General features: G+C 48.7%; 1 protein-coding gene across 6 annotated transcripts in view; it reads left to right on the top strand.

Moving 5' to 3' along the window:
- ARHGAP17 (Rho GTPase activating protein 17) overlaps positions 1–26,400 on the top strand; it is a 90,765-nt gene that overhangs the window by 42,157 nt on the left and 22,208 nt on the right. For all 6 annotated transcript variants that reach the window (XR_003612930.2, XR_008555739.1, XM_008152769.3 and 3 more), the window contains exons 3-14: positions 1,574–1,678; positions 5,565–5,638; positions 5,821–5,932; positions 6,394–6,470; positions 8,372–8,483; positions 14,111–14,179; positions 14,337–14,418; positions 18,499–18,626; positions 19,445–19,556; positions 20,196–20,277; positions 22,369–22,449; positions 24,215–24,328. Coding sequence is in view for 4 of the 6 variants with exons in the window: in XM_008152769.3 (XP_008150991.2) it covers positions 1,574–1,678; positions 5,565–5,638; positions 5,821–5,932; positions 6,394–6,470; positions 8,372–8,483; positions 14,111–14,179; positions 14,337–14,418; positions 18,499–18,626; positions 19,445–19,556; positions 20,196–20,277; positions 22,369–22,449; positions 24,215–24,328 (1,148 nt within the window). In the remaining 2 variants the exon portion in view is untranslated. The remainder of the gene's footprint in view (positions 1–1,573; positions 1,679–5,564; positions 5,639–5,820; positions 5,933–6,393; positions 6,471–8,371; positions 8,484–14,110; positions 14,180–14,336; positions 14,419–18,498; positions 18,627–19,444; positions 19,557–20,195; positions 20,278–22,368; positions 22,450–24,214; positions 24,329–26,400) is intronic.

Here is a 26,400-nt window from a genome sequence, read left to right as displayed (position 1 = left end):
CATCTGACAAAAAATAGGTATAATTTTGATTCATCAACACTGGATGGCTGTTGTCACTTTTTTTCATTGACGATCTAAGGGAAAAGAGGTCAGGGCTCCTGGTATTGCATATTTTAAAAATTCTTGCCATGGCACACCGGTTGAAAATCGCTGTCCTGCATCCTTTCTTGGATCTCCGTGAGAGCTGTTTAAGAGGCTGCCTTTTTATTTAGCTTACATGTTGTTTCTGTGGCAACTGTGATTCCCAGGAGGCGGGAACCACCATGCATGTACTGTTCTTTTTCTAGTGCCTTGCACAGGGACTCAACAGATACGTGTCCTTCCAACAGATAGTAAGTGAGCACCTTCCATTAGTGCCAGGCAGCGCTCCAGGTACTTGGGATGTGGAGTGACAGAACAGACCACAGCCTTGTCCCTGCTGACTGTACGTTCTAGTGCAAATGGGAGTCAAAATGAAATGGAGTTTTTTGGGGGGTTTCCCCCATGCTTTTGTGGCAAGTGAAGAGTGTGTATTAATTTTCTAATGTTTTAAAATCTGGCCATTGTAAGCTTTGGGGAAGCTGATGTGGCATTTGCTGCTAAATATAAACGTGCCTGCCAGACCGGGGCCCTGGTGACCCACCAGGCTTTCCTCCGGACGAAAGCGGCTCCGTGCGTGAGGGCCTGAGGGAAAGAGGCACGGAACCTCCTCATTGGGTAAAATGTTTGGGGTAAAAGTGCATTCTGCTTTGAATTTGTTGATTTTTCTTTAAAATAGAAAGCATCCCTAAGGGCCTGTTCATTCTTAGTGAGTCATCAGAATACACATTTTTGGCATTCCTTCCTGTAAAAAGCAGCTCCTTTGCCATAAATGGCCATATCCCAGCAGTAATATTTTGGGAAGCGAATCATGATGCGGGGGTCCCCTAAGTCAGTGTTTCTTACTACTGGCTGCCATTCTGTTTAGAGGCTTCTTTCAAAAATGAAGACAAAAACCCACCCCACGCCCAGTAAGAATAGTTTGGAAAACACGGACCCTGAGGTGAAATTGTGGACATTTGCTGTGTCTCTTCTGCTTGCTGTCTGTGTGCGGCCGGCCACATTGCCATGTGCAGGAGAGCTGCGAGGGCCCTGTGGCTTCTCCCTCCCGCGGCGGGCCTGGTCTGCGCTGGAGGTTGGACCTGGCACGTTCCTGGTGTTGTGGCGTGTGACGTCACTGCCACTGCTCTTTCTGTGGCAGGTTTAGATTCAGCCTCTCGGGGATCTGTGCAATGAGGGAGGTCAGTGGGTCTCACCCAGAGGTGACTTTGCTCTCCGAGGGGTTATTGGACATTTTCTGGAGACAGTTTTGGTTGTCACAACTACTGACATCCAGTGCATAGAGGCCAGAGATGATGCCACACATCCTGTCATTCACAGGACAGTTCCCCACATCCCAGTTACCTGGTGTCAGTGGACAGGAACCATTCGCATTTTTACCAGGAGCCAACAAATCTGCCTGCAGGGTGCTTCACTGCCTCACGCAGGCGCCGCACAAGGAAGAGGCTGTTTGTTCTTCAGCCCTGCACATGGCTCGTTTGTCTCTGTTTGCCAGATCGAACGGCGCCTGGATGCGGTGCGGTCAATGTGCCACCACTCTCACAAGCGCCTGACGGCATGCTTCCAGGGCCAGCATGGCACGGACGCCGACAAGAGACACGTGAGTAGCAGATGCGACTCCGCTCTCGGTTCTTGTCTCTTTGAGGGGCTTTCTCCTGTGACCGGTGGATTCCCCAAGCAACATCAGCCGCTTTGCCTGCAGATTTGTACCTTATCTCACGTCCATGCTCACAACACCTGCCCGCCCACAACATTCTTTTGAGCTTAAGATAATCATTGAGCTGAAAGCCCTGCCCACTCCAGTGCTTTTGACTTGAGCCATTTGTCATTGATTAGAGAATGGACATGTCAGTTAGGAATCCTTTAATGGCAAAAGCTGAAGGCTTGTCTGAAATTCACTTAGAAAGTAGAGTTTATTGGCTTCCTAGCTAGCATTTCAGTGATGAAGCCACAAGCCCAGTGTCTTTCCTTCTCTCATTTCTCCCTTCAGTGTCCGCTTGACCCCTAGTGGACACCCCTCCTAGTTGCCGGTTGGCTGTCCGCAGCTTCCCTGGGCTCTCTCTCCTGTGTGTGTCCACCTGGAGTAGAAAGCATCTCTTTCCAGTGGTTGCCGTCTTTTTTTTTTTAATATGCTTTTTTTATTGATTTGAGAGAGAGAAACATCAGTTGGCTGCCTTCTGCGCATCCTCTAATGGGAATCGAGCTCACAACCCAGGCATGTGCCCTGACTGGGAATCAAACCGGCAACCGCTCAGTGCACCAGACAGTGTTCAACCCACTGAGCCACGTTGGCCGGGGCTTCCAGTGGCTGTCTTACTGGGGCGAGAAACCTTTTTGCCAGGTTGTTTTGTTTGTCACCTGGTGTCTCAAAAGGAAGAGCTGGTGCGCAGATGACCTGTGTCACTTTCTTTTACATTCCCTACAGACATTTCTGGGGCATTTTGACAACTGGGTCATTCCTCTCTTGCATAGCACCAAGCATTCTGAGGGTGTGTGTCAAGGAGTGGAAGTTTGCAAACACCTACAATCCCAGGAGTGCCTGCCGCAGGTCTCGTTCTTCAGAATCAGCCCAGTGCCCTGGGGCTGCCCCTGCCCCTCCTTCTCTTGCCACGACTTCTGCTCTGTTTGCCCTTTTAATATTGTTTCCTGAGGTCTGTCCTTCCCACTCTCACAGTCTTGTGCTTTGGGCCACTTCCTCTAGTCTCATGGCTTCTAACTGATGTCTGTATACAGGGACTTCTAAACCATTTTCAACCAAGTGGAAAGCTCCCTCCCCTCGCTGTCGTTCTGGCATGCATAACCAGTTCTTCTGTGCTGACCCAAATTCTGTCCCCCGGTTCTGCAAGCTAGAAACTGCGGGGTTATCTTACGTCCCTTTCAGTTTGCCCTCCGTGTCCTGGAGCAGCTCAGTGAGCTTATCTTGCGATTCTCTATGAACGTTGTTTGATTTCCTCCCCTCCCCTCCCACTCTGCCACCTGGTTCCAAAGCGAGACCTGGACTGCCACAGGCACCTCCGGAGTGGCATTGCCTGCCCTGATCACCCTCTTTTCCAGACTGTCTTCAATCTGATCACCAGAGTTGGTTTCCTGAAGTACAGATTGATCCTGTCATCCTCCTGCCTTAAAACAAAGAGACCAAAAAACCCACAAAAATCTTCATTTAGTTGTTCTCAACAGGGACCAGACTACACTCCTGGGATATTTGGAAATGTGTAGAAACATTTTTGGTTGCCATAGGGACTGAGGTACACTGCTGGCATTTGGAGGGTAGGGAACCAAAACGCCCAAATCTGCAGTGTCTGAAGGGATAGCTCTACACTTCAAGGTGCCCCAGTGCCAGCAGCGCCTGTCAGGGACCAGCTGCTGCCTCTGCGGGTTAAGGTCTAAGCTTTCAGCATGACTTACGCCCTTGCTAATCTGATTGGATTCCCCTTATCAGTCCCATTGTTTCTGTTTCCTTTCCTTCATGCTGTATGCATTGTCCACACAGTTGGGTGTTTGATAAATGTTTGTTTGTGTCTAATGAGTATATGTGACAGCAGGGCTGTGCCTCAAAGCAGACACAGAAGGAATAAGACATACGACATGCAAATGCTGGATGAGTAACAGGTCGCCTCCACCCTGAAGGTGCCCACAGCCTAGTGGGGGAGATACACACAAATGGATGACTATAAAGCAACATGCTAAATAAAATATGCACAGGGTATTATGGGAGGACCAAGAATGGGCACCAGAGGAGGAGAGGGGTAGTCAGGTGGGCTTCCTCCTAGAGGAGATGGTGTCCTAGCTTTACAGAAGGGAAATGAATGGCAGGTGATGTGCATATTCCAGGGAGCAGGGGCAAGGGTGCCTGGCCCTCATTTTTAAAACCTAATGCCTTAAGCTTCCTTTCCTAATCTCAAACAAAAGTGCCCGAGACTGGCCTCTGAGGAAGTCTGCACTCGGCATGTGGGAAGAGGAGTCACCATGGAAATGATAGAAGAGGGGTGACCAGAAGAGGTCATATAATATGGAAAAAGTCACAGCAGTCTCTAGGGTTCTAGGAGAGACAGGAGGAAATCCCACAAGCCCCACCAGTAGCTCCAACATGTGAAGAGGAAAGAACTGTGGGGAGACAGGGCAGTGGCCTCAGCCCGAGCCATTGACACGGCAGAGCTCATATTGTGGGTTGTATTGGTCTGGAATTGCTTCTCTGTGTGCAGTTGGCATGCCTTTTATAGATCACGACTTGAGGCTTTTTCACTGAAGCCCTAGGCCTCACCTCTCCATGGAGGAGTTGGATGTTGGTGGTCCGCATCTTCATCAATGAACTCACATGTCAAATAAGCAGAATGTCCTAATGTTGGCACATCAGGAGACAGGGTTGTTGTGGCTTTGGGGTCGGCAGGGGAGCCACAGGCTGTTGGCACTGAGAGCTGGGGTGATGCTCAATAAGCAGACTCCTCTTTATGAACGCCCCCAAAGGCCCTGTTTCCCTGGTCCCGTTCTCCCAGAGAGACTGTACGAGACAAGCAGATACGTTGTGAGCGTGTCGGGTGGAGCCCTGTGAAAGCAGGAAAGAGGGACATGCTGAGGTCAAGGCACAGTGCCCTAGTGAGCGGGCGCCTGTTCTGCTGTGAGTGCCCTTTCTAGTGTGGAGGCAGAGTTACGTGGGCACTGCAGCATGGGAGGTACCTTCTGTGAGCAGATTGCAGTGGTGTAGCCACCCCACTGGTTACTTCCACTCCTCTTTTACTTGGATTCTGAGATAAGCTATCAGCCAGTGGTGGGAAACCCACACCCGGGGCTCAGGCCACTGGCACTGGGGTCTGGCTCTGCCATCCCTCACCCGGGTGCCTGGCCAATCCATCTCACCTCCCGCCTCCAGCTTCCTTGGCTGTGCAATTAGAACATTAATCAGATGATTCTTATGGCCATTTCCAGCTGAAAAACAAATCTGAGGAAAAGAGGTGGCTTTGTGCTTAAAACCCTAAAAAAAGTTTATTGGAAATTTGGCTAGATAGTTTTAGACATATAACTAAAGCTACATCTTTATTATTACAGCCAAATTAACAGCCAGTTTAAGAATGCCTGTTCTAGCAAAAGTTTTTTAAATAGAGCTCCTTACTGCATTTATTTGTTGTGATAATCAAAGTAACTCTGTGTCTAGTGCCTGGGACATAGTGTGCACTTGATCAATAATAATCATAGTACAGCAACAGCAACGTGGCTGCTGCCATTTACTGAGGACTGAACATGTGCTGAGTACTTGGTGTTGAATCCCTCCTTAGGGCAGCCACAGCCCTGGGACCTCGCCCCATTCTCATCCCTATAGTCCAGGCACGGGAAACTGACACAGAGCTTAAGTCACACCTCTCTTACCTTTGAGACTAGAGCCAGGCTGTCTCTTACCTATGTAGTTTGGAGGAGAAACAAGGGAATGATGATCTGAAGCAGGTAACCTAGAATGGGTTTCAATGCTAACGAAAAGACTTTTTGCCTTCCAGAAAAAGCTCCCTCTGACAGCTCTCGCTCAGAACATGCAAGAGGCATCGGCACAGCTAGAGGACTCTCTCCTGGGGTAAGAGGCACTGCTTTGAGAAAGAGAGCCAGGGGCCTGGTGGGTCAGTAGAAGTGGATGGGTCGGGGGTGTCCATGGCAGCCATCGTGTGTTCCCGTCATATGGTGGGCAGAACTGGCTGTGCTAACTAGGTACCTGATTCAGTGAACACGAGTTTGTTCTGGGGGCGTCTTGTTTTTTAGGAGGATGCTGGAGACGTGTGGAGATGCCGAGAATCAGCTGGCTCTTGAACTCTCTCAGCACGAGGTCTTTGTTGAGAAGGAGATTGTGGACCCCCTGTGTGGCATAGCAGAGGTGGGTGCTTTGGTGTGGGCTGGGCAGCAAGTAGTTCTCTTGTGTCTGCAACTTTAACAATAATCAGTGCCTTTGACATACACTTCTTTTTGGAAATTCAGGGGGTGAATTGATGGTTCATAATCCTTTGCCTAAGAGAAAAGAAATTGATATATATAAAAGGCTAATATGCAAAGTGTCCCCACAGGAGTTCAACTGGGAGACCGGGAGTTCTATTGCTCGCTATGACATGCGCTGACCACCAGGGGGCTGCACAGAACAAAGGAAGGCCCCGGCTGGCACCGGGCAGCCAGGGAAGGGAGGCCCTGGCCGGCCCTGATCCCTGGCCAGGCCTAGGGACCCTACCCATGCATGAATTTCCTGCACCAGACCTCCAGTTTGTAAATAAATACTGCACTTTTAAATGTTAAACCAGAAACCCAAAGCTCATCCCAGTTGGTGTAAGGTATGTTTTTTTCTAGGTGGAGATTCCCAACATCCAGAAACAGAGGAAACAGCTTGCCAAGTTGGTGTTAGACTGGGACTCAGTCAGAGCCAGGTACGGAAAGCTAGAAGAGTAACCAATAAGGTGGCATCATGTCACCTCCCAGCCACCATCCCCAGCGTGGGTGAGAGAACGCTGTATGGACAGTTGGAAGTTGTTGCAGGTTCATCCACCTGACATGCTCACACCAGCTTTTAGGCCTCATTCTCCCAAGCGTGGCAGGAGGGGTGGTGTTAGACCAGCCTGGTCTTAGTGCAGCAGTAACAAAAAGGGACAGGAAAGAAAAAAGAAACGAGTGCCCTAAAGTGGCAGGCAGTTCTAGAGCATTGCTCTTGGCAAAGTGGGAATAATTAGATCTGTGATTTTAGCAGCTCCTGAGGGGCCCGGCGTGTCAGAGCCCCCGTGTGGTTATGATCACCTTCACAGTCAAATGCCGTGCTCCGAAGGGAGGCACTGGTGTAAAACTAAGTAACCCCCAAGGGCTGCTCGCTTGTGGGCTAATGTCGAACGACCAGTCTCATGCTCATGGCCTGGCCACAGCCTCGGCGCCAGTTGGTATCAGTGACCTCCCTGGGCTTCTCCTTGGGCCTGGGGGGGGAATAGGGAGGCAGCCACCACACCAGGCCTTTTCTCACACGGGTTGACAACCTCTGAAAGGGCCAGGTAGTAAATGTTTCCGTCTCTGCAACTCAGATGGTTCCTGTTGCAACTGCTCAGCTCTGCTGGTGTAGCACAGACGCAGCCCTGGACAATCCGTATATGAATGAGCATGGCTGTGTTCCAATAAAACTTTATTTACAAAGCCACGTGGCTTTGCTACACCTGCTTGTTAGCTCTTAACTCTCACTGCAGTCCTGTGAAGTAGATAGGATTTTCTGTCTGGCAGACATGGCAACATAGCTGTCCTTTACTGAGTTTCTTCATGTCAGATGCTTTCACCGCAGCTTACAAAGCTGTGATGGTGCTCCCTTCCTCGCTCCTGAGCTGCCGTTGGCGGCCACGTGCACCACCGATGGCTGTCCGCTTGGGAGGCGGGGAGAAGCACCGCTCCATCACATGTACTGCTCAGCTATTACTCCACTCCGTGAACCCCATGTTGCTGTAGCACAGTGCTGTTTTTTGTTTGGCATTTTTACTTACTATAAAAGGAATGTAGCCAAAACCGGTTTGGCTCAGTGGATAGAGCGTCGGCCTGCGGACTGAAAGGTCCCGGGTTCGATTCCGGTCAAGGGCATGTACCTTGGTTGCGGGCGCATCCCCAGTGGGGGGTGTGCAGGAGGCAGCTGATCGATGTTTCTCTATCATCGATGTTTCTAACTATCTATCCCTCTCTCTTCCTCTCTGTAAAAAATCAATAAAATATATTTAAAAAAAAGGAATGTAAATATTCCACGTTACATTTGAGATTTTCTGTAGATTTGTCTTTAGAATATTCCTTCTTATAAGTGTTTTCAATTCTTAAAACGCTTCCATAGCTATGGCTTGCTAGGTACAGGACTGCATGACTGGGGTTCTGGCTTTTACTTGCTGCAAGTAATCACAGCCCAGGATGGTAGTAGGAAGAGGTCGCAAGAAATGCACTGACGCCCAGTGGTACAGGGAACATTCCAGATCAAGGCAGAAGGGCAGGGATGTTTCGTGGCAAGAATTCCATGACTAGACACTAGCAAGGGGTTTCGTGGTCTGAGGTTCATCGGTTGGGCTTGTGCGAGACAAGATATGGTCAGTCCTGCCGGGAGCAGACCGCTACTCCCAGCACTACAGATCCTGCGTGGTGGGAAGCTCTTTTGCCTTCTTCCATTCTTAGAGGGTAAGCTTAAGAGAAGCTGGCGTCCTAGGTACTGGCGCCTGTCCCAGGTAGAATCAGTTTTAGGGAAGGAGTCTGTCTCCCTGAGGTCCCTAAGGTTGAGTGTGTAAGCTGGTTCTCAGATACTGACTACGCTCGTGCTTTGCAGGTGGAACCAGGCTCACAAATCTTCAGGAACCAACTTTCAGGGGCTTCCGTCAAAAATAGACACCCTGAAGGAAGAGATGGACGAAGCTGGGAATAAAGTAGAACAGTGCAAGGTCTGAGAACATGTGTTTGCATCCATCTTTGGGGTTTTGCAAATGATGAATGAAAGGTCATATGTTGCAAATTATTTAGTATTTTACATAATTTCTATCAAAATACTTTAAATGATATTAAAGGTGGTTTTAATTTTTTCTTTATTTTCTAAAACTACATTCCTTTATAATCAGAATAAAATATTACTTTAAAAAAGTCAAGTAATATGTTTTTTAAAACTTGACAAAAATGCCTAAGCTTATTTAAAATAAAGAATAGGTGCCCAACTGGTGTGGTTTGGTGGTGAGCATCGACCTATGAATCAGGCGGTCACTGTTCGATTCCGGGTCAGGGCACATGCCTGGGTTGCAGGCTCAATCCCCAGTGGGGGGCGTGCAGGAGATAGCCGATGAGTGATTCTCATCATTGATGTTTCTATCTCTATCTCCTCTCCCTTCCTCTCTGAAATCAATAAAAATATTTTTTTAAAAAAAGAATATGTGAAGAAAAAGGAGAGCAAAACAAAGTTAGAGCAATTAAGACAATGCACAATAGATCCGATTTTCTGGAACGAATGTGATTACATTTAAAGATTGAATTTCTAGTAAAGGCATCATTGTATGTCTGTAGGGAAGGGAAGCATTTTTTAAGTGTTGCTATAACAGTTAGTTTATAATTAGGGAGAAGCAGAACTTTGTATCTCATAAATTAAATTTCAGATTAGATGGTTAAGTGATCTCATTCTCTGTGCGTTTATCCATGGAAATAGATGTTTATTCCACATGTTATTTGAGGTGGTAAAGAAATAGGTCTTTAGGATGACTTGTAGGATGATCGACTTGGACTTTTCCTCCTATTATTCAATGTTTTCCAAATGGCCTCTTTGTTCTACTGGATGACGTTAAGTCTGGTCTATTTCAGTTTATTTGGGTCCAGCAGTAACATAGCAAACCTTGGCCAGTTAGCTGTGGTGAAATGACTGGTTTGAAATAGTGCAGTGGGTGAGAATTAAACTCCCGGTCACGGCGTGCCTTGCGTTTAAGAGTTGACATCAGAGCAGTCCTTTGGTAAAGTGGCCTCACGGTCCTGACTCCTGGTCAGAATGCCAGTGTCATTTGCCCAGCAGTTTCCCTGGATCAGACCTAATCTAACCTAGGTCTGGCTGTTGGCCTCTTCTGGCACAGAATTTGGTTAGAGGTTTGGGGAGTCTGACCTGGTACATTATGGCTGATGTCTCTTCTCTAAACTTCCACACCGTGGCTTGCCATTTCAGGGGTGACAATCTATGAAACCATTCTCTTCTTCTCTTTATGCTAACTTCTGAGTAATTCCCTGAGATCTATTCTGTGTCACTGACTTGTTAGTTGTGTTTGATCTGCTGTTTAATGAATTCACAATGAAGTTTAAATTTCATTGAGTATATTTTTCACTTCTGAAGTTCTGATTCTTCAAGACTGCCTTTTTATACTACAGTCTTCTTTCGTACTTATTTTATGTATGCTTATTTTAACAGTCTTTGGCAATTCTGTTTTTGGAAGTTCTCTGGGAGAGCAGTGCGCGTGTGCTCTATGGTAGATTGTTTCCTCCTGTGTTTTGCAATTTTGTATTGTAAGCTCGTTTTAAGAGGCACTTACTTATCTGTGGGGCTCCCGGGGATTTCCAGAGAGCATTTATTACTAGTATGGGCCAGTTTTAACTCCGCTTTCTTAGTTGGAAGATTCCTGGACCACCCATATAGATAGAGTCAAACTTGTAACCCTCATTGAAAGCAGGTCTGTGTTTATGAGATCTCAGGGAGATATTTCACTGTCCCAGACCCAGAGCCCAATCCCAAACAGGTGTGTTCTATGATGTCTATGCCTGCTTAGCGACTTTTTCCTAATCCACCCTTCCTTGAGAGTATCGTTTCAGAAATGTTATCTTTATGGGTGGCATGCATGCACCTCACCTCACCAGGCCCAAGGATTCATTTTCTGTCCCCTGGTCCCACATGACTGCTGGATTCAAACACCTTGGCTACCAAAATCAGCACAGACTCTCACCAAGTCATTCCCACTCAGCTTCTGTGCATGTCAGGGTTTTCCTCCCTCCCTCCATCCATCTTCCCTTCCTCCTTCCTTTCTTTCTCTCCCTCCCTCTCCTTACTCTTTTTCTTTTTCTCTTTTTTTTGGGGGGAGGGGGGTTTGGTGCGGATCCATGAATTTACTTTGTTGCATTCCTAGTTGTCTATTACTACTAACTAGCATTTTCAGATTTTTTTTTTAATAAGGGGCCTTCATGTGAATTTTATGCACCTTAATGCTAAAAACAGAAAGCAGTACATTAAATATATATGAAATTCTGATGTGCGTATATATGTATATGAAAATTATATATATATATCTATATACAGTATATATGTGTGTGTGCATATATCCTATCTAATAAAACAGTGATATGCAAATTGACCGTACCTTCGCTATGCCCACAGCCAATCAGCAAACAAGATGGCAGTTAATTTACATACGCTGAGGGAGGGAGGAGTGAAGAAAGCAGAAAGCATGGTGGCTGCGCGGGCGGCGGCGCGGCTGTGGAGCACGCGGCCATGGTGGCCTCTGAGGTGGTGGTGGCAGTGTGCGGTGCGTGGTGGGTGGTGTGCATGGTCGCAGCAGCCTCGGAGGCGGTGGCAGGCAGTGGCGGTGGGCGGGGCGCACAGCAGAGGCGGCAGGCGGAGAGTGGCGGGTGGTGGCCTCAGAGGCGGTGGTGGCTGCGGAAGGGGCGTGGTGGGGCGCGCAGCAGCAGCGCACGTGGCCGAGGAGGCAGCGGCAGTGTGTGCGGAGGGTCGGGGTGCTCAGAGGCGGCGGCAGCGGGCGCGGAGGGTCGGGAGTGCAGGGCGAGGCTTGCAGCGCCAGCGGCTGTGTACCCCGTGTGGCCGAGGAGGCGGAGGTGGCTGTGGGCTGGGTTGGGTGGGTGGGAGGGGCGGGATGCACCCGCCCGTTCTGCCCGCCCCGCCCCGCCCTGCCCGCCACAGCGGGAGAGGTGGAGGGGGCAGAAGAGGTGGCCGTGGTGGGAGGGAAACCCGCCAGAAGTCTTGCAGGAAATATTCCTGCAACGGGTCCCTAGTATGTATGTATGTATGTGTGTGTGTGTGTGTGTGTGTATGTATATATATATATATATATATATATATCCATCCAATTGCCTAATCTATCATTTTTTTAAAAGCTGTTTAACTTTTATTTATTTTTTTAACTTTTTTTAAAATAAATCTTTATTGTTCAGATTATTACAATTGTTTCTCCTTTTTTCCCCCCATATCTCCCTACCACCCGGTTCCCATCCCCCCTCTGCCCATACCTCCCCCCCATTGTCCTTATCCATAGGTGTATGATTTTTGTCCAGTCTCTTCCCGTACCCCCCACACATACACCCCTTTCCCCCTGAGAATTATCAATCCACTCCCATTCTATGCCTCTGATTCTATTATGTTCACCAGTTTATTCTGTTCCTTACATTTTTAATTCACTTGATTTTTAGGATCGCTTGTTGATAGATATGTATTTGTTGTTCATAATTTTTATCTTTACTTTTTTCTTCTTTTTCCTCTTTTTAAAGAATACCTCTCAGCATTTTATATAATTCTGGTTTGGCAGTGATGAACTCCTTTAGCTTTTTCTTATCTGTGAAGCTCTTTATCTGCCCTTCAATTCTGAATGATAACTTTGCTGGGTAGAGTAGTCTTGGTTGTAGGTTCTTGCTATTCATCACTTTGAATATTTCTTGCCATTCCCATCTGGCCTGCATAGTTTCTGTTGAGAAATCAGCTGACAGTCGTATGGGTGCTCCCTTGTAGGTAACTTAACTTTTTCTCTTGCTGCTTGTAAAATTCTCTCTTTGTCTTTTGCCCTTGGCATTTTAATTATGATGTGTCTTGATGTGGTCCTCTTTGGATTCCTTTTGTTTGGGGTTCTGTGCACTTCCTGAACTTGTAAGTCTATTTCTTTCCCCAGGTGGGGAAAGTTTTCTGTCATTATTTCTTCAAATAGGTTTTCAGTATCTTGCTCTCTCTCTTCTTCTGCACCCCAAAAATTCGGATATTGGTACACTTAAAGCCATCCCAGAGGCTCCTTATGCTATCCTCACACTTTTGGATTATTTTTTCTTTCTGCCTCTCTGGTTGGGTGTTTTTTTCTTCCTCATATTCCAGATCTTTGGTTTGACTCTTCGGGTACGGTGGTCTGCAGTTGAGTGTCTGTATATTCTTTATTTCAGACAGTGTATGCATAATTTCTGACTGGTCCTTTTCCATTTTTTTGGTATTCTCATTAAGGTCCTTGAAGGTCTCTTCAAGTTTCTCAGCAGTTTTTAGAAGATTCTTGAGCAACCTTATAAATGTGGTTCTGAACACTGTGTCGTCCAGTAGTTTGCTTTCCTCCATCTCTCCTACTCGTGACTTACTTCGGTGTCTCCGCATTTTGGCTGCCTCCCTGTGTTAATGGAGTGGCTTTGTGTGGTCAGTGACCTATAGGGGCTGGTAGCTCAGCTTCCCCAATCACTGTAGGTGGTCGCTCTTGGTACTCCCCTTTGTGGGCTGAGTGGAAAGTCTTGGTGTAGTTAAAAGCCCTGATTGCTGTTGGTACACTGGGAGGAATTGACCTCCAGGCCAATTGGCTGTGAGGACCTGCTGTGTCTATAACGGAAGAATTGCTGTACTGGAGACACAGTAGGGCTTTGGTGCTCACTGAGTCTGCCTCTTGAATGTGTCCCTTATGAGAGTGGTTGAAATCTTTAACTTTTTTTTTTTAATTGATTTTAGACAGAGAGGAAGGGAGAGGGAGAGAGGTAAAAATATCAATGAGAGAGACTCATTGATCAGCAACCTCCTGTACACTCCCCACTGGGGACCAAGCCTGCAACCCAGGCATGTGCCCTGACCGAGAATCGAACCCATGACCTCCTGGTTCATAGGTTGATGCTCAACCACTGAGCCACACCAGACGGGCCATTTAATTTTTATGTAAATCATTTACATTAATTAAAAAATATCAAAGTATAAAATAATGTATAATAAAGTTTTTCTTCCACCTTGTCCTCCTTCTGCCTAATTTCCACCACCTCCCAACAGGTAACCACTGTTACTAATTTTCATTTTTCTTCTAGAGATATCCTACATAATAAAAGGCTAATATGCAAATTGTCACCTCGACTGGGAGTTGGACTGGGAGTTCGACCAGGGGATGGGGCCAGCCAGCTGGCAACCTCCCTGGTCCCCTGCCCCCGGCTGGCCTGGCCTGATTGGCCCAATCAGATGGGCCGGCTGGCCCCACCCATTCACGGATTCGTGCACCAGGCCTCTAGTTTTTATATAATTACGGCAAAAAATATATAACATTTTTTTCTCTTTTTACCAAAGTAATAACATACCATAAGTAGGGCTCTATTCTTCACTTCTTAACGGTGTATTAACTACATACCGTGGAGGTCTTTCCCTGTGCATCCCTCACAAGCTTCCCTGTTTGTTTTTGTTGTCCCCACACCTGGTTGTCCATCAGTTGATGGACACTCCTTCTGCGCCGTTTCCATCCTGTTTTGTGAGAGAAGCTCCCAGAGGTTAATTCTAGGTGCCATTTCCTCGGCTGTTTCTCAGTGACGTGTCTTCTCTCACCAGGACCAGCTGGCAGCTGATATGTACAGCTTCATGGCCAAAGAGGGCGAGTACAGCAAGTTCTTTGTCACGGTAAGCCCTTGGCCCTGACAGAATGGTAGTGTTGTAAAAATTGAGTCATTTTAGGTTTTTCTGCAAAAGATTTTATTTTTAGTTTTGCTCAGCCATTGTGTGTGTGTCCATCCATTGCTAACATTACTTTTGTTTTTGAATGTGGGTCTGTTCTCAGTTATTAGAAGCCCAAGCAGATTACCATAGAAAAGCATTAGCAGTCTTAGAAAAGGCCCTTCCCGAAATGCAAGCCCATCAAGGTAACGTAACCTGCGTGCTGCTGCCGCCTCTCCTCTGCGCCTCTCCTCTGCCCCGCCCAGCCCTCTGCATGCCTTCCCTGCGGGGGCAGCCTGGCCCGGAGCTCCCAGCGCCCAGCACAGTTTCGTCTTTCCTTGCTGCATTCTCTAATTTCTCCTAACCCCAATTAACACACTAATGGGACATTCAAACGTCTTCTGGGATCTTCAGTTGAAGAGAGAACTGGACTCTTGGGGAGGGGGAGTTCCTGGTGGTTTTTCTCTTCTATGTAGGCTTGACACATTCTGGCCTCTGACGATCTTTTCCCACTTCAGTGATTAGTCCCACGGGCTTGATTCTGACCCTGTGACTGCATGAGCATACATCCTAGAGAAATGGTTTGGAATTTGCAAAAGGAACTTTAGAAGCCAGTTCGTGGTGCTCCATCATCAGACACTTTTTTGGTGATTGAGCGGTAAGACTGCGGCCACGCTGTTCAGACCTCCTCCGTGTCTGGACACGGGCTCTTGTGCTTATCAGCACTGTTACTCTGGCCACCCTTTTCAAGCACATGGCAGATTCTACCCGCCGGGATGAGTGGATGTTTAGTTTGATGGTTTTACTGGACATTAAGCTTTTGGTTCTAATTCTCTCTGACTTGCCATCAGCACTTGCCAGCAGAGATGAGTGGACATGGCTGAGGCAGAAGGTGCCGTGCCTGGTCCTACTCTACTGTTTGACCTGACATTTGGAGCTTAGGTTCGCCCTGCAAAACCAGTGGCCTGGAGCTAGGAGGCTGCAGCCAGGTGCTGGGCGGTGTTGCTGTGATTGTGAAAGAGTGAGCAAGTGTGTGGGTAGGGCGTGTGCTGCAGGTGTGCACACACTCAGCACCCTCAAGAGTGCCACTTCACTAACTCTTAGGAGGGCCCAGCAGGTTGGGCTTTGTGGCTGCAAGTTTCTAGACTGGAATTGGGCAGTTCTGTGCCCTGATGACCGCCAAGTCCGACCTTTAGCCATCTCGGTGTGTGACTGCTTGGCCGACCAATTCTCCACAAGACGAGCTGCCCCTGCTCTTCTGGGGTCCCGTTTCCTAGTTCCTGCCTGACAGGTGGGAGCCACAGTACAGAGCAAAGACGCTGCGGCGAGCATTCAGCCGCGCACAGCACGGGCAGAGCACAGAGAGCGTGTGTTCATGGGACACCTACTGTGTGCTTCTAGGGCCCTGCAGAGGACCACGTAGTAAACATCTTGTTGGAAGAGTTGATTAACAAGCACAAAAAAGAAAAGATTTATTTAGCAGTTCTTTTTTTTTTACTTTCATTCTATTCTTCTCCCAAGCCTATTTTCCCTAGAGAAGTATGTCAGAAAGTCACGGGGAGGAGGAGCGGGCAGGGACAGGGTTGAGGTGGAATAAGGAACGCTGGTGGGGGCACAGCTGGGGACGGCAATGTGATCTGTTCTCTCCCTGAGGCTGCTGCCTCCCAGCCTAATTCCGCCCCTTCCAGCTCTGCCTGTCCTCGTATCTGCCTCTCATCTTAGCCTGTCTCCCTCTTCCTTTTTCTTCTCTGTTTTCAGGAAGACTCAGAGTATCCTTAGGTAGGGAAAAACTCGACTCCACTGCCCCATGCCCCTGCGTGCCCCGATCTCACACTCACGGTCAGCTGGCCTTTGGTTAGTGTCCCCGTTAACCTTCTCCTTCATCTACTGGTGGGATCTTGGAGTGCGTGACTCATCGCCTGCCACTGCATCTTCTTACCTCCTTCCCACTCCCGAACACTGCAGTCTGGTTTCTATTCCCAATCACTCGGCTAGTTAAAAATAATAGCCCTAGCTGGTTTGGCTCAGTGGCTAGAGCGTTGGCCTGTGGACTGAAGTGTCCTGGGTTCGATTCTGGTCAAGGGCACATGCCTGGGTTGTGGGCTCGATCCCCAGTAGGTGGCATGCAGGAGGCAGCTAGTCAATGATTCTCTCTCATCACTGATGTTTCTATTTCCCTCTCTCTTCCTCTCTGAAATCAATAAAAATATATTTTAAAAAACACACAGAAAACACTAATTTCCGAAGGAGCAGTGACCTCTTAATTGTCATGTCCTGGCGCTTGATGTGACTTGGGCCATTTCTTCCCGGTTAAAGTTTTCCCTCATTTCACTCAATTGCTTTCTTTCACTCTTAGGTCTGTATTTTCTCCATTTCTGCCCCCACCCCTTTTCCAGGGCCGGGTCCTTGCTCTGAGTTCTTCGCTGCCTCCCTCCAGCCCTCCCTCATCCTTTCCCCTTGCGCCCTCCATTCTGACCACCTCCGCTCTCACCTGCGGCTCAGTCCTCGCAGCTGCTGCGCGGCTGTCCCTGACCCCTGGCGGTCCTAACGGCGCCCTCACACCAGCTGTCTGTCATTCGCTCCAGGCAGTCCTGTTTGAATTGTGGGAGCAGCGCCTTCCCTTCTCGTCCCGCGGTCGGTTCCGCCCATTCCCCTCTGCAGCGCCTGCTGTGGGGTGACATGTAAATTCCCAGGCTCCTGGCCTTTCCTCAGTCCGTCTTCCCGGTCGGTTTACTTCTAGTCTGTCCTCTAAGCCCCAGGCTCTTCCTCCCACAGCAGAAGCCAGCATCGAGCCTGTCTCGGAATTGCTCTCACGTGTGTGGTCTACACCAGAAGTTGCCAACTGCCATATCTCATTAAACATTTTTAAACTACTCCATCATTTAAAAACCAGACTCTTTCCCGTACCAATCCTAATCCTGGCTTCCCTTGGAAGTTCAGAAGGTCTGGTGACCCAGAGTCTGCTTGTTGCGTGCAGCATGGTGTGGCTCCGAGGGCAGCTGCGGCTGCGGCCTTTCGGGAGACCCTGTGCTCCCTCCCTGATTGAGCACCGACGGGGCGGGGCCCTCCTGGCCCCATAGAGACCACGCTTGTGCCCCTTGTCTATGCCGTCTTTCTGCCTGGATGCAGCAAACGTGTCTTGTCTTGTTCGTTGCTGGTGTGTGTTCACATGTGTGTCCTGTACTTTCTTCACAATTAGCTCTCACACTGAGGGGGGCTCTGAGCTCGGGTCCTGTGCAGCTATGGGCACATAGTAGGTGTGTTGTTTGAGAGGCCAGCGACCTTGGTGGAGTTTGCCTCAGGAGCTGTTTCCAGATCAGTGGTTCTCACATTTCAGCAGGCTGGGGGTTAGGACACAGTGTTTACTAGAAAGTTCCAGCAGGGCTCGGTGACAGGTGCCTTGGCCCAGCCTCCCTCGGTGGTTCTGCTGTTTCCCCCCAGAAGGGTCAGTGGCCGTGTTCTGCCCACATCAACAATCATAGCTTTAGATCAAAGGACAAAGCATTCACAGGAAGATCTGGCCTCTGAGGGGCCGTCACAGAGCTCTGTGCCTGAGAAGGGCCAGGCCCCCGGCTGCTTTCTTTGTTAGTAATTCCACTCGCCGGGACTGGGCCAGAGACAAGGGGCTCCTGACACTGCTGAGAGTGGCCTGCTCTCTGATTTTGTCCCCTGCCCCCTCTATCACCTCGTTCCTCAGCCTCTGCCCACCTTTCTCCATGGACTTGTGGGGTTTCGCACTTCTTCCCCGATAGGCGGCTCAGGCAGTGGGCCCTACACCTGCTCTTACATGTGGGTGAGCGCCGGGGACACGGCACTGCTCCATCCAAGATGCGAACAGCAAAGTGGCTGAAAGGCGAATGCCCACTGACAGTGGGAGGAGGACAGGAGCCCTTCCTGTCGCTGGGAAGAGCTAAGTGCTCCTCATGGGAGCGTTTCTGCCAGCTGGTTCCCTCCGCGCCTCAGGCAGCGCTAGGTCCCACAGGCCAGGCCGGGCCCCTTGCTGCCCGCCTGGCTCACTGCAGCCCTTCCTGGAGTCTTGTTTCTGTTCTCCTGCTCTATTGGATGTGTTTCTGCCGCACTGCCTCAACTCCTTGTGGTCCAAGCAGAATCTGACCTGGAAATAGACAGTTGCCTGTGTGCTGTCAGCACGGCTTCCAGCCTCGCCGCTGTGGGCCTGGGCTCTGCGTCCGAGGTCACACGGGCCCTCTTCAGTCCTGTGGGAGCCTGGGGGGCAGCACGGTGATGCCGCAGGGTTGTCAGGTCTTACTGACGGTTTGCTGCTCTAGATAAGTGGGCGGAGAAGCCAGCCTTCGGGACTCCGTTGGAGGAACACCTGAAGCGGAGTGGCCGAGAGATCGCGCTGCCCATCGAAGCCTGTGTGATGCTGCTGCTGGAGACGGGCATGAAGGAGGAGGTGAGGGCACGGCCGGGCTCCGAGCTGCACCGCCCTTGCCACACCGCCCCGTCGGGATGTGCAGCACGGCGGGCCCCCTTTTCTCCCTGTGACCCCATCACGGCACCTGAATGCGCTGCCGTTTCCCGGCACAGCCCGTGCTGCCCCTCCCTGCAGCTCGCTCTGCTAGTTCCACGCGGCATTCTGGCTGTGCTTCGTGGGAGTGAATGGCATGGTCACTGAGGGACCAGAGCTCCAAGAGCTTCCGTGTGTATAGCAAGTCTTACCTTGGCGTGGTACTCTAATTGTTGGGGGCGGGTTGAGGGCTGTTGGCTCTGTCTTCAGAGAGTAGAGACCAGGGTGTTGCTAGCCATCCTACAATGCACAGGACGGCCTGCAGCACAGAATCCTGTGGCCCAAACGTCAATACCGCTGCGGTTGAGAAACCTGGACTAGGTTCCTGGCCCAATGTCTTCGTAGTTCACTTGTTGACCCTTCGTGGGTTTTCCTCTGAGGTATATGTAGGGCAGTGAAAGAGCCTAGCAGTTCAGTCTTACAATTTTTTCCCGAGGCGTCCATTTTTAAATATATTCCTAAGTTTAAAAAATCTATAGCATCACCCTTGTGGAAGTATAATATATTGTTTTTAAATAGATTTCTACTGGGCACCGGTATTTTAGCAATGGGGCGGGGCAAGGACTACTAGGCTGGCAGTGTGACCCCGCCTGCAGGCGACATGTGCTGGCCGTGGGGCTGGGGGTCCTCCATCAGGGTCTCACTGCTGCTCCGTGCCGGCTTCCAATGTGAACTTGATGCTAATGGCTTTGCATTATCTTTAGGGCCTTTTCCGAATTGCGGCTGGGGCCTCCAGATTAAAGAAACTGAAAGCTGCCTTAGACTGTTCTACTTCTCACCTGGATGAGTTTTATTCCGACCCCCATGCTGTAGCAGGTGAGCTCCAAGGAGTGCCCTCCACTGGTGGGCGAGTCCTGTCTCAGATAGATCACCAGGTACCAGTGTTGATTTTAGTTTTAGGTGAAATGGTCTCCTTCTAGACATAAGCTACAAAAGGGAAAAAGTAGATACACACACCCGCCTTTGTATTCCTGTTTGTTTTTTTCCTGGTTATGATGTAAAGGTAAAGGTGGCTTATAATCCAAGTCTTTGGAGACGTGCTTGTATTTTCTCCCCTTCTCTCCCTTCCACATGGTGCTCAGCCTGGGGAAGTGCTGTCTGTTAAGAAGATGACTTGAAGCTGAGTTGATTTTCATTGGTCTCTCAGTAGACAGGGTGGGCAAAAGTAGGTTTACAGGTGTGAGTGTGCGAAACACCACAGTTTATTGTATAGTATTTCTTAATTATTGTATTATTTTCCATATGAACAACTATATACCTACTTTGCCCCACCCTATGTGTTGCAAGGGACAGAAATCATTTTAGGGGCATTTTATGCTTTAACCATTCCCACCAAGTCATGATTTGTTCTATATAGTTGGAAAATTATAATTGAGGTAATTTCATTTTGCAAAGTAATATGTCCTGAGAGTCCAGCTCCCTTTGTATCCTCAAAGAGAGTGTTCCTGCTTCCAGGTGCTTTGAAATCCTACCTACGGGAGCTGCCCGAGCCGCTGATGACCTTTCATCTGTATGAGGAATGGACGCAAGTTGCCAGGTAAGTTCAGAGAGCACTGAGTTTTACAAGTGAAAGGAAATGAAGCACTGTTGTGTCCATTGTAAGTTGTCTTACTCTCCTGGATGAGAAAAGAACATTGCCAAAGCACATTTGTTACATGGTCTATGCCTCAGCTCTGAAGGTTCAGGTGAAAATACGGCCTATTGTGATTCTTGTGTGGGAAGGTCACCACTTAGGCGTTGGCGTAAATGTGTCATTTAGTGGGTGAAGACACACAGTGGTTCCCACATTGTGGAATGTCTGGTCACAGCCCCTCTCCTATTGAAGAAAGTCCTGTCACTGCGGATACGTGTTGTACCGGCCAGTGCCTGTTGAGCTGCGTGGGAACTCAGCTGTGCAATCATGTCATGTTGACATAATTGGTCATAAAAGTTCATGCTTACTGGGCTTGTGCTATGTTCTGAGTACTGTACTGATCTAATACCTGTCGCCTCCTATAATCTGTAGCTAATAACTTAAACAGCAGAAGTTGCTGTGATCGTTTTACAGATGAGGAAACTGAAGCTTGGGAAGTCTCAAACAGTAGCAAGTAGTTGGCAGAGCTGGAATTCAGACCCAGACCTGTGTGACCCAGAGACTGTGCTCCCATCTTGGTCCCGTCCCTCCAGCCCCAGCATCACCTGTCAAGGAGCAGTTGGTTTTAAGCAGAGCAGAATTGTTTGAAAAGTCCTAGAGACTTCTCACTGCTGGCCAGCCTGCCTCCTAGTCTCTCATCCCTCCTCTTTTTTTTTTTATTTTTAATATATTTTATTGATTTTTTACAGAAAGGAAAGGAGAGAGAGATAGAGAGAGACATCAATGAGAGAGAAACATCAACAGCTGCCTCCTGAACACTCCCTACTGGGGATGTGCTGGCAACCAAGGTACATGCCCTTGGCCGGAATTGAACCTGGGATCCTTCAGCCCGCAGGCCGACCCTCTATCCACTGAGCCAAACCGGTCAGGGCTCATCCCTCCTCTTAAAGGTGCCTAATTCCTCATCCCTGAGGGAAGGAGAACAGACTTCCCCTCTATCTCCCTCCCCGTCCTCAGACACTGTCACCCGCTCCCTTAGAAATAAGCCATTTGCTCTGGTCAGTTACAGTTCAGGGGCTGTGAGACCATCCCTGGTCACTTTCACCAGGGGTTTGCGGTGGAGCTTTTCCTCTGTCTCTGTGGAGTGAGACTTTGTCCTGTAGACGGGGAGGATTTTAAAGTCAGAGCAAGTTCCTAGTCGTGGTTGTCTCCCTGGAGCCCACATGGGGCTCAGTCTGATGTGAGCATCATGTCTGTGGGACTGGGTAACAGAGCCTAGCACTCTGCCGGGTGGGGGGTGGGGGGCGGAGCTCCGGGCTTTCTTTTACGGGGTCACCTGCCCGACCTCCTAAACCGTGACTGTTCCCTGTTCTGAGACTCTCATACTAGTCCCTGTGAGGAAATGTGCTTTTGGTGTATTGATTCTGTGCCTGAGAATGATCAGTGCAGGCCACCGGTCCACCCCAGTGACACGTCACCTGGCCTCTGGAGTATAACTTCACTACCTCTGCCCAAAACTCTCCAGACTGGCTCGGCGGTGGAGGACGTACTGATAACTTCTGACACTGTCTCCCACTGGTGGCCGGAGTGGACTCTGCCCTGTGGGCTGCGGGCTGGCCCTTTCTGTGTCTGTGAAAGTTTGCACATTGAACCTGCAGAGCAGAAGCGGGCTGGCTCCCTGGAGCCTGGGCAGAGGATTGGGAGGGCACGATGGGCTGGAGCCTGGGCGTGGCCGCTCCTCTGTGCCGCACCGCGTTTAGGACGAGATCTGGGCTCAATGACGCCCTGTCTCCGGCGTGCCAGGCATTGACTGGTCTAGGGGATGCACATGGTTGTACCCCTGGAACTCCATCACGCGGCATGATCAGCCTTACTCAGCTGTGCACATCAGGAGGTTGGGTCTTGGTGAGGTCAGTGAACTGCTCAGTTCAGTCGTTTGTTGGTATTTGACTACAAATCTGCTCTCCGTCAATGGAGGCATCACTGTTTGTAGCATATGACGCAGGGTTACTGTATGAATTTTCATAAGTGGTTATGGATAAAATTTTTTCTTAGTGTGCAGGATCAAGACAAAAAACTTCAAGATTTATGGCGAATATGTCAGAAGTTGCCACCACAAAATTTTGTTAACTTTAGGTATGTATGATTGACATTCTATAAATAAAGCCACCAAACTACAGTGACTCGACAGTGAAAATCTGTTAATCCCCAGCGGAGAGGCTGTTTAATGCAAGCGTGCTTGCACACTCAGAGTGCTGGGGGTCCCTCGGGGGCTGGGAGGAAGGGAACCTGACAGGATGGTACTGTGGGCATTCTGAAGCACACCGGCGTTCATGGGTAAGCTGCCATTTCACCCCTCAAGTCACTGAGGACAAAAGTCTTGTGGAAGGTTCAGTTGACGGTATGTAGGTTTTGGAGTCTAAATTGCCTAGTAGGTTAAAGGTAAAAGTTAACCAATAGTTGTACTTTCCGTAATACCTTTCATATATGCTACATAGTTTTAAATAGGGCATAAATCATCCTACTAAATAAAACCTCAGGAAATGGACATTGTATGTTATTCTATAGAATAACTATGTTTCTAAGAAAATTTACCATAGGATAAAGTTCTGGAGTTTAACCTCTATTTTCCATCTCACTCAAAATGTGGCTTTGAAGAAGGGGAGAGAGAAGGAAACGGTGGCCGTTGGCAATGAAATTGTTAAAAATCAAAGAATATTTTGTAAGGGGTCTGGGTTCAAAATGGCACAGACTTCCCTGGTGAAATGCCTGGCACGTTACCGAACATGTTACTCAGCCCTGGGGTCCGTGGCTAAGCCGAGGAAACGCCTCTCCGTACCTAAGGCTCAGCCTTGCCTCCGGAGAAGGTCAGTGCTTGTGACGGCCCTCGCGGGCTCACGGGCACACCCAGCGTGCCACTGCGGACACTCTTGCCCTGTTCCGTGTCAGTCCTGGTTCTTGGTACTTTGGGATCTGGCCTTTATTTTGTTTTACTCTTTATAATGTTTACTAGTTGTCTCTTGCATAGGGAGTACCTTTCCATGGCTCAGAATTCAGAAAGTGTACAGTGAAGTCTCTCCTCGCTCCTGCCCCTCAGCCACCTCGTTCCCCTCCTGAGGCACGAGCACGGGGAGCCTGTCAGAGTTGGTGCCTGTGTGAGCAGACACGTGCGTGCATACGTGCATACGTGCATACGTTTTCTTCTCTCTCAGCCCCACTGTTTTTCCAAACCAGGTGGTAGCAGATACTCTATACATCATTTTCTTCCTTGCCCTTTTTGCTTAATATACATCTTGGGGATTTTTCCACATCAGCACTTAGTAGTTTTTCATGGCTGCACAGTAATCTGTGTGAATCTATGGTTATTTATTTAATTAGCCTTCTATTGATAAATAGTTGGGTTCTTCATTTTTTATAATGCTAGAGAATACATTTATATGATAAATTGGATATTTTTTATAATTACAACATGAAGCATTTTCAAATAGTTTCCTTTGAACAGTATACCCACATTTCTGTCTTACTGTGTTTGTATGTGCTCCTGTTTTTGTTTTACTGAGTTTGTTTTTACTATGTTCGTGTATATTGAGCCCACTGTGCCTCACAGTGGCATTTATTTAGGGGTAGAGTAGACAGCGCATAAAGGAGAAATGGATTAGAAATACACAGCAAGTAGAGGTTGAATCATTGAGGTGGACCTCTGAGCTGTTTTCCACTTCCAAGCCCTAAACTTGTCTGTTCTCTGAAATGCAGAACACAGGAAATGTGTAAGATGTTTAACCTGAGCTGGATTCCGAGTTAGCTGCGCCTGAGCACTCTGGGCCTGGGCACGTGGGCAGGAAGATGCTATTTCTGCAACCTGTTCAGAGTTGGTGCTTTCCCCTTATCTTTTGTGCCATAGGTATTTAATCAAGTTCCTTGCAAAGCTTGCTCAGACCAGCGACGTTAATAAAATGACTCCCAGCAACATTGCCATTGTCTTAGGCCCTAACTTGTTATGGGCCAGAAATGAAGGGTAAGTAACCTTTCCCCCTATCGGATTATGTTCATGCCTTCTTTCCACCTGACGGAAGAGTAGACATATAACTCAGGACACACATTCCAGTGTAAGGAGCACTTGGGCACGTTCTGAAGTTGACCTTTCCCTGAGCTGACATTCTCACAACCCTCCTGTGAGCTGGTCCTGTCCCAGATCTGGCCACACAGGGTGTGGGGACGCCCCAGTCCTCAAAGGGCTCCGCCCTCAGGCAGTTGGGCAGATGAGTGGTTACAGTACAGGGATCAGCTCTGCCTGCACACCTGTGTGTGCAGATACCACAGGCATTGCAAAGTCTGATGGCACTGGTGTTTGTTGGAGGGACACGGGTCAGCCTGAGTTCAGAGAGAGCTCTGCTCAGGAAGTGGCCCTGGAGCTGAACCTTGATAAATGGCTCCCTACAGTGGTCCTGAATGAGCAAAGGTGCTGCAGGATGAAAGTGCGAGGTCTCTAATGTGGGGGGTGTTGCATGTTCTTATTAATGAGCACAGGGGACATGAGGCTGTGACTGAGGTTAATGAAGCCAGCGCCAGGTCCCAAAGGCCTCGCGTATCTTGCTGAGGTGTTTGAAACTTCTTTTATGGGTCATGTGGTGAGGGTGGCCATCCACATTTCTAAGCAGAGGAATGACGCGATCAGATTGCATTTAGAAGGTGGCTTTGTTGGCATTGAGAAGCATAGATGGAACAGGGGAGGGGTCAGGGAGATTGGTTAGAAAGCTCCGGGGAAACCACCAGCAGTGGCGTTTACTCTGATGGTCTCGCTTAAGCCTCACAAATAACCTTTGAAGTGGGTACTGTTGTCCTCGTTCTTACAGATGAGTCTGAAGCTTAGAGAAGACAGCAGGGAAATGGTAGAGCCGGGATGCTGGCTACATCTGTGTCCCTAAGCTTCACCTCCCTTCCCTGCCTCCCGTCACTGCTGCTCAGCTGCGTAAAATCACAAGTGGCTCAAGTTTGCATTAAAAAGTGCCGTGGCTTTCTGAATCAAAGTCTTTCTACCTCTCATTCATTTATTTACTCGTGTGTGCCCAATCTTGTTCCAGAAAGTACTTGTAAGATTATTTACAAAGATCTGGTATACAGTGAAGTGGAAGACAAGTAGATATGTAAAGTTAACTGCATGCATCGTATCTTATAGCAGATACATCCAGGTAGACCAAGGAGTTAAATATAAAAAGTGATGCCATAAAGGTAAATATTTTTTAGCTTTTGAGTTAAGAGAAGAATTTTCCAAACATAAAAACAGTGCAAGAAAGAAATTTAAAAATTGATAGATTTGGCTCGATAACAGCTAGAAACTTCTGTATGTCAGAAAGCTCCCAAACGAATGGTAATTCACAAAGTAGGAAGGAGTTCCTCCAGAAATAGCCACGATATCTGAAAGGTCCTGCAAATCAGTAGCCAGACAGCAGCTCCCCTCTAGGCGACAGGATCCTGAGGCCCGAGCTACCCGAATCCAGATGGGCGGGGGACCAGGGGGGGAAGCTCGCCTTTTAAGCTGGAATTTGAAAGGAGCTAGAAATTTGGGTTGGTTGGAAATTGGGGTGAAAGTACTCTTCCTACGGGGAAGGGCGGTCAGAGTGATAATAGAAAGGAGATCGGTTTGGGGCGGCCAGACCCAGGACCCAGCTTCTTGGGAATACTGTGTCTTTGATAAATAAACTAACACTATGTAATGCAGCATGTTGAAAGATGGAGTTAAACGAGCTGAAGCGCTGCCGCATGGTAGACGCTCGACGGCCACCGGGCCTTTGCACCGTTTGCCTTCATGGCGATCTGACCCCAAACTGCAACATGCTGGGTAGCGGGGTAACTATTCTCACTTTCGTTCTTCCCTCCCTTTCCAGACACTTTCAATTTGTGAACATGCATCTTGGGACCTGTTCATATATATGGCAACCTTCATAAATGGGGGCTCACATTTTCTGACATGACAGAGGCACGCTGTCACAATCCATGTCCTTGGTTCTGTCGTAGGTGAAATTGTTGCGTGTGATGTTGGGTCTCACCAGTCACTACCATGGGTAACACCATCCCCGTGGGAAGCAC

Source organism: Eptesicus fuscus, chromosome 4, assembly GCF_027574615.1.
Source record: "Eptesicus fuscus isolate TK198812 chromosome 4, DD_ASM_mEF_20220401, whole genome shotgun sequence".
NCBI lineage: Eukaryota > Metazoa > Chordata > Mammalia > Chiroptera > Vespertilionidae > Eptesicus > Eptesicus fuscus.
This window is presented reverse-complemented; position numbering and strand designations above follow the sequence as displayed.